The sequence below is a fragment of the Mus musculus genome, chromosome 2, assembly GCF_000001635.26.
Source record: "Mus musculus strain C57BL/6J chromosome 2, GRCm38.p6 C57BL/6J".
Classification (NCBI taxonomy): Eukaryota; Metazoa; Chordata; class Mammalia; order Rodentia; family Muridae; genus Mus; species Mus musculus.
In genome coordinates this window covers 77,180,047-77,192,689 of record NC_000068.7, presented here as the reverse complement: position 1 = coordinate 77,192,689, position 12,643 = coordinate 77,180,047, and the positions used below count along the sequence as shown (strand labels likewise).

Sequence of the window (12,643 nt, the reverse complement as noted above, 5' to 3'; positions counted from 1 at the left end):
AGTTGCAGTTCTTAGCATAGGACTAAGTACTTTAGTGTTCTGTTAAACACGCATGTCAGACAACCGCTGAAGCCCGAATAATAAGCTGAGTGTGTGCTTGGTCCATTAGATGTGAGGACATGGTAGATGTGCGGAGGCTGAAGATGCTTCAGATGGTGCAGTTGTTTAAGTGTGAAGAGGATGCTTCACAGGTAAGGCCCGGTTACCACGCAGGAGGTTGGTTAGATTTACTTCATTATAGATTAAGTTAGAAAGTTAAGTTCATGTAACCATGAACAAAAGTGGACTCCTGTGGTGCTAAGAAAGTCAGCTTATTACACCGGGTTCTTGTTTCTCCTGTAGAGAATAAGCCTGGTATTCAGCTAGTTAACTGATCTCATTTGACTCACCCCCTCAGCAAAACCCTCTGCTGATTTAGAGACTGGTAATCTTTATTAATTATTTTTGTCAATTCAGTTGTTAGCTCTCTCCTGGAATGGAGGCTAGTGAAGCACCCTGCTTTCACCCCATAAAAGAATACTCAGTACTACATAAAAAACTTGATGTAATCATGTGTTTACTATCAGAAATTTACTTAATCAGATCAGATTCCAGCAGAACTCCATTACAGGGACCCATGGCCTTGGCTCACATGATGCTGGGTTACACTGAGCACTTCTCTTTGGTAGGTCCAGCCTTGACATTTGAGGCAGAAGTTTGAGGAGCAGAGGAGATCATTAGTTCATAGAGCATGGCATCGAATAAATGCTAAAACCAAAGTTAGAATTAAAGAACTAACTAACCAAACAGAAGCAAGGTCTGTACAGATGTCATATTTCAAAACAAGAAGAGAATTACGAGTCTGGTTTTATTCTGAATTTTCACGTAGGCAGTAGAATGGCTGAGTGAACTTCTGGATGCCCTGCTGAAGACCCATATCAGGCTGGGTGACGATGCTCAGGAAACAAAGGTTTTACTGGAAAAACACAGAAAATTTGTCGATGTTGCCCAGGTACAGAACTTGTCTTGTTTTCTACAAGTGCGCTGTGTGAGTAGCTTTCTGCAAGGCTATGGTGTGACTCTACCTGCTAGTTCTAAGAAGGTCAGTTTGGCTACACAGAGCTAAGAAAAGGCCATTTGGTGCACATACACTCACTCTTGAGTGTAAGGTTTCTTTGTGCCCTGTATATAGTATTATGTGTTGTGCTATTGTGTGGACTATCTAATAATTCACAGAATCAATGTGTGATACCAGCAAATTAAAAGCGACACTCCTAGTATCTCACTAGAATTAGCATAGTAATACAGAATTGTTTGGGGATTGAGAGTATGTTTGTGTATTTTCTGTAATATGGGATTCACATGGTTATATTTTACTTTGTTAGATGTAATATAAAGTATATAGCTAACTTTGCCTCCTCCTTTTGGTCACCATCAGATCTCTGAGGTCACTGGACTGTGTAGTATTGATGCATAGTGCTGCCACACACACACACACACACACACACACCCCATCTGAATTATTGTTTTCTATCTCGGTGGTTATTTTCCTTCCTAGAGTACTTACGACTATGGCAGACAGCTGCTGCAGGCCACAGTTGTACTGTGCCAGTCTCTGCGCTGCACTTCCCGGTCCTCAGGGGACACACTTCCTCGACTGAACAGAGTGTGGAAGCAGTTTACAGTCGCATCTGAAGAGAGAGTGCACAGGTTGGAGATGGCTATTGCCTTTCACTCCAATGCCGAAAAGGTAGGCAAGGTCTTGAAAAACTTGTTTGATTGTTTTTTTTTAATTTTATGTGTATAAGTATATGCATGAATTTAAGTTTGTACACTGCATGTATGTGGTACCTTTGGAAGCCAGAAGAGGGTGTCACATTCCTCTGGGACTGGAGTTATAGACAGTAACAATACTGTCATGCGGGTGCTAGGAATTGAGCACAAGGCCTTTGGAAAAGTAGATAGTGTTGTAACCATTGAGCCCTCTCCAGCCCCAGTGTATTCCCTTAACAAAAAGTTGCCAGCGTTTAAAACGTTAACTGGAATATTGTGATTATATGGTTAAGCTGTGTGTTACTCTTCCTAGTTGTTCTGTTGCTGAGCTTCATTTGAATGTGTGTGTTGTCTTAGGAGTGTCTATACTCAGTCTCCTGAGCTGACCCCGTGCTGGAGTGCTTGGCCAGAGGACTCCAGAGCTACAGGAGTCCTGCCTTCCCCTCCCCTCTCTTTGCCCACACAGCCCAATCCAGGTCCAGGATTCTGTCTGCCCTCTGCTGTCACCTTGTCAGGCTCTGTCATTGGGTCAGAAAAGGAAATTGTTTTAGCAACTACATTTTTAAAATTGTCAGAAAGTTTTAAAAAGTTACCTTGTGATTGCATAATTTAAGGTAAAGGCTGGCCAGATAAACTAATGAAACTAAAAAAAACAAACAAAAAATCCTTTTGTTCCATGATTATTTTCAAAGATTCTGGAACTTCTTTTTTATAGTTTCATGTCATTAGTTATAGAAGCTGGCAATAGAAATAGTAGTGTTATTTGGGCAAGTTTTGGATAGAGCCCATTTCTCCTCACAGTAGCTGAGAACATTCCATTCAAAAAGGAAGCTGAATTGGGTAGTTACTTTTGTATTGATCTCTTACAGTGGGGATTTATATGTAGGGATTTTCAATATGCAGTAATATGTGGAAAGCCTAGGCTGCCGCCTCATCGCAGGACAGAACTGGTGACACAAGGAACCTCGGGGACCGAGGCATCATGTTTGACACACATGGTTAGAAGTGGCCATAGCTGATTCTCTCACCCACTCACTGGCCTTTGCAGACACTGAGTGTGTCGGTTCAGTCCTGTAGTCTCGGTCCTTTGGGAAATGAAGTAGGAAGATCACAACTTCAAGGGCAGGCTGAGCCATAGAGGGAGAGATAGATACCCTGCCTGGAACAACAAACTGCAGACAAACGAAGGCCTAAGAAGGATGAAAAGAAGATAGGAGATGGCTTGACTTGTTTATCAACTCATTATTTCAGTGGACATTCTCATTACTACACAATGTGTGGCTCACCTTGCATGTTGTGCTTAATGGGCTTGCATAGGGTGGGCATGCCTGTGCAGCCAGTGTAGGGCCTGAAGCCCACCTTGGCTTTTGGGGCACAGTGCCCCACTTGTATCAGAAGGAGAAATCATTACAGTTTCTAACACTACTGATAATATTTTAGGAGATTATTTTTAAGTGTGACGATATTTTTAAATCAAGAACTCTATAGAAAGTCTATAAAAATAAATACATTTTAAATAAAAAGTTGGTGTTTCTCTTCTTTTAAAGATTTATGTTATTTTTTTATATATGGGTATTTTGTTTACATGCACAGACACGTGTACCAGATACATATGTGGTGTGATGGATCCTCTGGATCTGGAGCCACAGACAGTTGTGAGTTGCCGTGTGGATGCTGAGAGTCGAATGTGGGTCCTCTGAAAGACCAGCCAGTGCTCTTAACCACTGAGCCATCTCTCCAGCCCTAAATTTTGAATTTTTAAATTAAAAGAAAACAAAACAAAACAGAAGAATAAAAGGTCTTCAAAGATGGGGCAGCTTCCTATATTTGAGTTCTAACAGTGGAATTACAGCTGAAAGGAGCTCGGCAGGTCCTCACAGGGTGTGTTTACAGGCTCTGTATTGGTTTAGCTTAGTATCTTTGACTTGTCAAGTCTGTAAGCTCCTTAAGAACAGAGTCTGACATTCACACTTGACTTTGCTAAATAAACATCCCATTACGTGTTTAGTAAATGGTTGCCTAATAAGATAGAGATGAATTATTTCCTTCTTAAGCACAGGTTCCCTTCACTTTCCAAATAGTTCTTCATTCATTTTTTTATCTAGAAATGAACATAGATGTTTTTGTACTTTTGATTATATATTTTTACTAGAAATATGCTTCATTTGTGATTATAATTTCTTTACCAGTCTTGTACAGTGGTGCTTATAAAGACACCAAGCATGGAACCAAACACCTTCTTCAGCTTGCAGACTTTGCACAGGACTAAGTCCCTTTCACAGTTCTTGATTAGTGCTGCCCTTCTGTTTGCTACAGATTTTGCAAGACTGCCCAGAAGAGCCTGAAGCAATGAATGATGAGGAACAGTTTGAGGAAATTGAAGCAATTGGAAAATCACTTCTGGATAGACTCACTATCCCCGTGGTTTACCCCGACGGGTATGGTGCATGTTCTTATCGATCTATTCTTTAGAAAGCAAAGTATCTGCATTTTGGTCCACATTTTCAATTCCTACAGTAAATCATCGTAAACTGAGAAGAAGTCCTGATCATTGTTAGCAGCAGTGACATTTAGGTGTTGCTGACATTAGATTTCCATCTTCACAGCTTGTAGATGGATGATCGACAGATTAGTTGGAGACGTGGGCCTGGAACCTGAACTGTGATGATTATCGGGAGTTCTGAGACCATGGGCCTCACTCAGCGTGAGGATTGGGAAGGACTGGGACCTAGTGAGATGCTCCAGTCAAGTGGCTTCAGCTCTTCTCATCGTTGTTGCTAATCCAGATAGAGTCGGATGGTTCGTGATGTAGAGCTGAAGGACCTGAGGCTCAGATTAATCTAGAGACCGGGGGTTCCCAGTGTCTAGGTGTTGGCCTTAGGATACAGTCTCAGGTCCGTCCATCTCCAAACCTGTCATCTTATCCCAGGCTCTAAGGCATCCTGGGCTTTTCATATGGAGAGTTACCAGGCCCTGGTCTGCACCCTGCATTTTATTTTCAAATGTGAAGTAAGCCAGGCAAAAAATCAAGAGTTTCATGCCTGGAGATGCAGACCTTGTCAGTGAGTCACTGAGAGGTAGGGCAAAGGAAATGTAATTGAAGCAATAGAGAAACCACGCCATCAGGTACAAGTAAGGTATTCTCGCTTTGTGGAAGTGTGATGGAAGAAAAGATAGAAGCCAGGGCCCAAGTCTTGGCTCCTTTTCTTACCGCCCAGCAGTGACTGCAGCTGCAGCTGCAACTGCAGGTGGGATAATTGTGGTTTTTCAGGTTACAGCAGTGGGGGCTTCCTAGAGCCAAACAGATAGACAGAACTTAAATGAGACACAAGGGACATACTGCTATGTCATGAACTTCCAGTGAGTATTTAGAATTCATATTGAAAAAAAAATTACCACTTTATTCCCTTGGAAGAATATCATTCATAGTCTACACTGAGAAAATCTCTAGGGATACCTGGATTTGAACTGTCAAAGTAGCTTAGTGTCATATGATTTACCGGCAGCAAAAGAGCAACCCCAGCAGAACGGGTTTATAGGTACAAGTCACTGTGCCCCAGATGAACTAGTTTGAACTCAAAGGTCATGTCATATTTTATAACATCTGCTTTTATGCACCTGGTACAGTTAAATGAATTTGGATTAACCTGTGTGATTTCTGTGTGTTCTAATTTTAGAACTGAACAATATTTTGGAAGTCCAAGTGACATGGCTTCTACTGCAGAGCACATCAGGGACAGAATGAAACTGGTCAGTCTCAAAAGGCAGCAGCTGAGACATCCCGAATTGGTGACCACGGAGAGCTAATGTCCCCAGCTCCCGCAGATCTGCAGGTCATACGCCCACATTCTTTGCTGCTGGCATTCTCTGGGGTTAGCCACAGCTCGTTAAGATGCATTTCACAGCGGGATAAGCCTCCTTTCTTCCCACGACACGTGTCTCTCTCTAAATGCTAACATTTCTCCACCACCAAGGCATAGTCACAACATGCTTTGAGACTGTAGACTCCTGGTATCCTAAGAGAAGGAATTGTAACCACCGCACTGAGTCCTCGCTTTCACGCCGTACCTGACTTGTCAGTTTGTAGCCAAACAACCAATACTAAGCTTTGAATGGTGCTAATCAGAGTTTAGGAATTCTCTATAAAACATGGCTGCCCTTCCTCCCCAGGTGATGTAGGATATTTAGACCATAGTTAGACTGTTAGTGAATAGTGGTGTCCTCAAAATTTTACTTTGTAATTCTTCAAAATTGATTATTTTTAATGTCTATATGAAGAAAACCCTTCAGATCTTTGATATATCATATTCATTGAAAGACATTTTCCTATTGTATTCATAATGTATTAAAAGTTGTTTGTGCTTAATAAAAATCTTCTTTAAACATCTTATTTAATTTGGTAGTTACGTCCTGCTTCTAAACACGAGTGCCTTACTAACGGGGCATTCTTAGAATTGTAAGGAGGGTTAATCATTGTTTGTGATGGTGGATGCATGTATTTTAGGCAAGAATTTCATATGTATGCATGTGTATATAATAAAAAACAAGCATGTTTATTGTGAAGAATAATTTAGACCATTAAGAACATAATAATAGAATACTATTTTAAACTTTTCTCTTGAAAAATGGTGTCCAGAATATTAGCTCCCCTGAAGACACTTTGTCTGTGGGGAAGGAGGGCTAAAGATGAAGGTATACATACTCAATGTAATCTTTTATATCACAGCAATCACTCTGGAACTAAAGCAGAAATTGTTAATAATATTTAATATCTCATGGTATTAGAGGCAAAAAAATCATCCTGAAGTATAGTCACAAAAACTGTATAGATCTTTAGAAATAAAATTTGTCATAAAATGGTAATGCTTTTATGTTTGTATTAAGTTATAAAATGTATATACTTTAACATTGTGTTAATTTTAATTTTAGAATATATTTTAAGGTGAAAATAACTGGGCTTATCAGTACAAAATTATGCAAAGAATCGTATGCAGGTTTATTTTTCTGGTCTGTAAAGACGATCACGTACCTTCCTATGTTCAAGCCAGTTTCTCCAGCCTTCTTTTTTGCCAGCCTTGATGAATTTCATCATCCTCACCCTCACCCTGTGTCACCTTTCAGTCAGCTTTGCGCCTCACTTTACAGGAAACGGCCATAGTCTTCTGGGTCCCGCATTGAATGTTTTTGCTCTCTGACACGTCACCTTCCTTTCGCTCCGTTTCTAGTCTCTCCCTAACAGTGCTCCATCCCTCAGTGGTGCTCTCTCCTGCCATGTGAGGGCATGGTTTAGGTCTGTTGCACATGCACACTGTGCTGCTGTCCTCAGCTCTTGCTCATTGGGCATCCCATCCCTAGTCCTGCATTTCACGTCCGATCCCAATTGCATAGCTTTCAGCTGACTCGGTCCTCTCCCCTAAATGAAAGCATATCCTACTTGCCTTTTCTTCCTGAGTAGTTTTGATTAATGGTGCCAACAATGTCCAGGGCAAACCTCAGCTGTTCCCCATGTCTTACTCTGCCTCTGAGACCATCCAGAAGTCTTTTCTATACTTGATAACCCTTCTTCAGGGCTCGCCTCCTGTGCATAGGAGCTCCTGTGATTCTTTCTTCAGTCTTCATGATGGTGCTAACTTTTCCTGTTACATCATAAAGTCCTCTTGGGGGTGACTCTTGTCCCACATGTCTTGTGCCTAGACCTTTGCTCATGTGTGACATGCTCAGTCCTACAGCTGTGTTCCTTTGTCAGCGTTAGTAATAATCTCTCCACTACTGCAGTCTGAGGTCTATTTAAACAGTGTTTGGCTTTTCCTAGCGTTAGAACTGACTTGTAAATCTGTGTCCATGGAATGTGTCTGATGTTTTAGATCCTTAGATGTGGAACTTTTAGATATTGTTTATATTCAGTATCAGTCTCTTTTTACTGAGTTTCAGCATCATCAGTATCTTTATTTGACTTGGTAATTATGCCATCAGCTCATGGATGCATAATTTCAATTTAATTTTCATATATCTTAAGCCCTCTTCCCTGCAAAAAGTGGAATAAGACAAACCATGGAAATGCCATGTCGGACTTGAAAGTTAAATGGAACGAGATACACAGAATGGACATAGTCGCTCTTCTTTGGCAAATGTGGACCCCTTTTCCATGGGTTTATCTTTATAGATACACAAGAGTTATGAATAAAAACCGAGCAATGCCCAAACTGACTTTCCTCATGTGGTCACAGTTCACTTAGAGGACATATGAAGGAGGTGACTTCGGTTTGTGTGAAATCTCAGGCCTTTGTTATATTAATACTGACATTGACCTAAAAATGTCATTAAAAAGAAATACTTCCTTCTTACTGGTTCAATGCCGCAGCCCCCTGCATTATTTTAACCCTTCTGGAGGTTGACTGACACATTAGCTAGCTAACTTTTGTGTCTGGCTTTTTTTTTTTTTTTCTTTTTTGCCCGTGCCTATCTTTGTTCCTGTGTAAACTCAGCAGACAATGGCAATTTGATGTCTTCTCTTAGTACGTATCTGACTCGGCAGAGCTGTGATGCAAAGACGATAACTTCCTTTGAGACCAGTTTGGCTGCATTCCCAGTTCTCATCGTTCTGACCTTATTTTACAGGGGAGTCATTAGTGATCTTGGTGAGAGCTCATCCTGTTAGCTTCCATTCAGTACAGGAGAGTGGGCTGGATCTCGTACTTCATTGGGATTGAAAGTGGCTTGTGGATGTTATCTACTCGGAATGTGTCCGTCACTGCAGTATTCTCAGTTGATAGGTGGTATGATGTCAGTATTGTGACCCATTCTCAGTGAGAACATGACAGGTTGCTAAGCAAATCTTATTTTCTCTTCTAAACCCCTTTGCATGCTGTGGTATGATTGCAAGGTTGGGTGAATGCATCCCACCGCACAGGATACTTTGGTAGAGACCATCAGCCTTCTTTTATATGCTAGAAGTACTTGTCAGAAGAGATTGTGTGTTCTTACACATGTCTCCCATCCTACCCAAAGCACACTGAGTCATAATAAAAGCAGGATGGCTGCTAAGAACTAAAGATACAGTAGCTGATGCAATGCTGTAGCTCTTGAGTTGTAGAGAAAGTATAGGCTAAAATAAACATCCATAAATAGTCTGCTATCCACAGCAAGACTTGTGCGATGGTGCTCTGATTATACATCCAAAAGAAAAGCTCTCCAGAGTTAAAAAAGATGGTATGAAGAAAGCCAAACAGCACCAGTGTTAACTTTCAATGCTAGACATAAACATTGTTGCTTGAGAGCAGAAAGCCTTTTCTTATATGTAGCCAGTAAATGTCTTGGTGGAACAAAAGTGAATACCATTTGACACTCCTTGATTTCTCAGAGTCACTTTATGTCAGTGAATATCCTGAGACTCTAAAATATGAAATGCACAAGTCATCAATTTCAATAACAAAATGTAATAATTTACAGAAGTATTGAAAACTAAAGGGGCATAGTATCATTGCTATAATCTTTTTCAGAGTAGAAAGTAGTGTTCTTTAATCTTGCTCTGTCTCAAGTGACATTCATGGAGTGGAAGAGAGGACACGCTGTTTGTTTATCCCCTCTGCTCCATACACCTTCTTCACCCCTACCCCTTATCCTTACCCCTACTCCTTTTACCCCTACCCCTTCATCCCTGCACTCTTCACCTCTGCCCGCATCTCACCAGTGGATAAGGGAATGCGAATTCAGATCACATCCCGAGGGTGGAGCTGGTGCCCTCATCAGTGAATGAAGCTTTAACGCTGGCACACTCCCTGCTGTGGGAAGATGATGGAACAGTAAGATAGGAGACAAGACACAAATAGCATCTGTGTTGGGTTTGACAGGGCATGAGTCGACTCCATTTACTCCACTAGTTAGCAAGCCAAAGAAAGGCATGGTTGGAGTGTAGCAAGAAAGGAACAAGCTATAGAACAAGAGCATACATCTGAGGATATTTGTAGGATCTCCCAATACCGAGGTAGACATGACTTGAGACAACCATTAGTGCTGGCTTTGGTTAGAAAAGAGGCAGTCTGACAAACTCAGGCAGTGATGGTGCTGGGGAAAGGTCCTGTAATAGAGCTTAGACGTGGCAGCACTGGTCTGTGTTGGTGATGTTCAGTATGACTTAATGCTGCAGGGGTAGTTAAAGGCTAATGAGAATAAACACCAGTCTGTACACTTCAGGAAGAGGCAGAGCCTGTGCTAGGACATGGAGATCTTCAAGAGAACAAGAGAGCCAGCACTGAGACTAAATATTTTTGAATGCTGGTGAATAAATGTTTCATAGACACAAAATTATTTTTCTGAGAACTCCTAATGAGACAAGCTGCAATATATAATTCTTCTATGTCATGATACAGGAATTCCAAACATGGCTAAAAATAGTTACTGTCAAGTATTAAGAGCAGAGTTGTGAGGGTTTGAAGGGAGACGTGTGGAACAGCGTGTCTGACAGGGCTTTGCACTCTGGTTCCTACTGAATCTTGAGGGGACATCTTAACAAGTGTTTACAAGTCCAATGCAGAACCCTCACAGTGACTGCATAGATCTCCCTGTAGAGGTTGAAGACAATGCCTGTCCACTGAAGGCTACAAGATCACATCTTTCATGTCTTATTTTCCTGGCTGTTTTAGCTTGTGAGACAGAGCACTAAACCATTCTTAGGGTTGCTTTCTCTGCAGAAAGTGCCTGCATCTGAGCTCAGGTGTTAGTCTTCACAGCCAGTGAAGTTGCTCAGGGAACTGCATCAGGGTAGGTGTAGTTCTGAGAGTTGTGAGAGGATCCAAAGATCACTTGGGCAGGTTTGAGTAGATTTGGGAGCTGCATTGCTCTCTTCAGACTCGGAAGAAAAACTTAATTTTCTAAATTGGCACATAGAAGTATTTGGTCATTATCATGTTGAAAGAGAATTTGGGGTGGGGGTGGGGAGTAAATGTCGAAATTTCTGTTTCCTGAAGTCTTAATATAAAAATTTTCAGTCTATAAAATTTAAGATTATTTCATCACGTCCTTACCACCATTAGTTACCCTTGCTTTGTCACTTGCCCGACCGTCTGTATGTCCATCCATCCAGATTATTTTTCAGTGGATCTGAAGCTGCAGATCTCTGCATGCTTCCATCTAAACACTTTAGCATATTTCTCACCAGTAAGGGTTCCATATTTGCTTTCTCTTGGCATAAGATTACATTCATGGAGTGAAGATGCACAGAACCTTTCCATGCTCTGTTTCATAGTTATGTGGCGTGCTATAGAAAAGGACATCTACCACTCTAGAAAGTTCTCCCCTCTCACTCATCACTGTCCCCAAATGACAAGCCCTGTTCTTCCTTTCTATTGTGAGTTAGATTGTTCTATTTCAGAACTTATTTTAATTCATATCACACATCAAGGCTTCTTTACTGCCATGGTATTTGGGAGGTTTATTTGTGGACTTGGTGTATTATTAATTCATCCTTATGTTATTACTAAGTGGTGTCCCCATGATTGGATATTGCCACTTGTTTTCTCAGTTTCCTATTGGCTAACTGGGCTGTTTGCAGGACTGTCAACTATGAACAAAGCTGCAGTGGTCATTATTAGGAGCATACATATGAATATAGTTATTCACGTGCTCGTGAGTAAATACTTAGAATTGCTGGCTCGCAAGGTGGTTTTTAAAAGGAAACTATCACTCTTTTTCCCAGTGTGGTTGTTCTGTGCCCTGATTTTTATATTTTGGGTGTGTAAAAAGTTGTAAACAATTTTTTCTGATTCTCATGTTGAAATAGTAAGAGAAGTTGGGGGTAGAAATTATATCGCTCACATTTGAATGTGGTAGTTGGTATTTGAGGGGAGGGATGCTGTCTGTCACAAAACAGCTCCCCCAAGCGGTTCCCCAGACATAAAATTTTAGAATTCGCCCTACCCTGTGAGAGGTTAGGCTCTAAGCATGCTAATTTATAGCTAGAAGGAACAGCACAAGCCTGATTATGTTGCATTTACCACCCACTTTCAGTAAGTAAAGTAAGACACATCACTGAGTAGCAAAGAACACTTTATGATGGAAGTGGAGAGGGCAGAAAGAAAACCCAAAGCATACGCAGGAGTCAGTTCCTGGTACCGTAGAGTGAGAAAGACACCTGTGCAGGGAAGGGCCCACTGTGGTCAGGAAAGCAGACAACAGGATGGGAAGAACTCTACCTCACAGTTTACATAGCAGATAGTTATGTTTTGTAGACATTTTAGCCTTTAAATGTCACAGTCTTCATCTTTTCAGCCCACCTTTGTTAGTTTCATACTTGGGTGAATTTTTTCTACTGTGTATTATCCTCATCTTCTGTTCTATTAAACAATATCCACCTGTGAAATTACGGTCATATGTTTCCAATACCCATGTTCAGATACCAGTGTGTGATTTACCTTTCCTATGGGATTTCTAAGGGCTGGGAAATTTGGCTTCTACTGTATATCCTTATAATGTGCCCACATTGTAAATATGCAATAAAACCATAAAAAATACAAGGGCAGCAGATTTTCATATGTATTTCTTTGCCATGTTGTTTTTTGACAAGTTTGATTTCTGTAAATAAAGATTATTCATAAAATCTAGGGGGAATTTACTCATTACTGGTCTCTACAGTGTGATCTGATGGATTTTACATCTTTAACCATATTTTAATTATTTTTAAAGTATTTTTTGACCAGTATTTTCTAAACAACTTTTATTAAAAGAACAGAAAATGTAGCTTCTTTAGAAGACAGAGGTTTCTCTCTCAACTCTAACAACCCAACCATCTTTGCTGAGTGGCATGGAGATTCAATGCTCTAGCTATCCTAGTAAAGACTTGATGCTGTATCCATAACGTTGATTCAAATCCCTGAAGGTAGGAGCTCTTGCCTGT

General features: G+C 40.8%; 1 protein-coding gene across 7 annotated transcripts in view; it reads left to right on the top strand.

Moving 5' to 3' along the window:
- Sestd1 (SEC14 and spectrin domains 1) overlaps positions 1-12,350 on the top strand; it is a 100,288-nt gene extending 87,938 nt beyond the window's left edge. For all 7 annotated transcript variants that reach the window (XM_030250180.1, XM_017317597.2, XM_030250181.1 and 4 more), the window contains 5 exons: positions 110-191; positions 869-991; positions 1,538-1,729; positions 4,069-4,190; positions 5,430-12,350. In XM_030250180.1, the coding sequence (XP_030106040.1) occupies positions 110-191; positions 869-991; positions 1,538-1,729; positions 4,069-4,190; positions 5,430-5,559 (649 nt within the window). In that variant the 3' untranslated portion in view covers positions 5,560-12,350. The remainder of the gene's footprint in view (positions 1-109; positions 192-868; positions 992-1,537; positions 1,730-4,068; positions 4,191-5,429) is intronic.
- Positions 12,351-12,643: the final 293 nt, after the last annotated feature.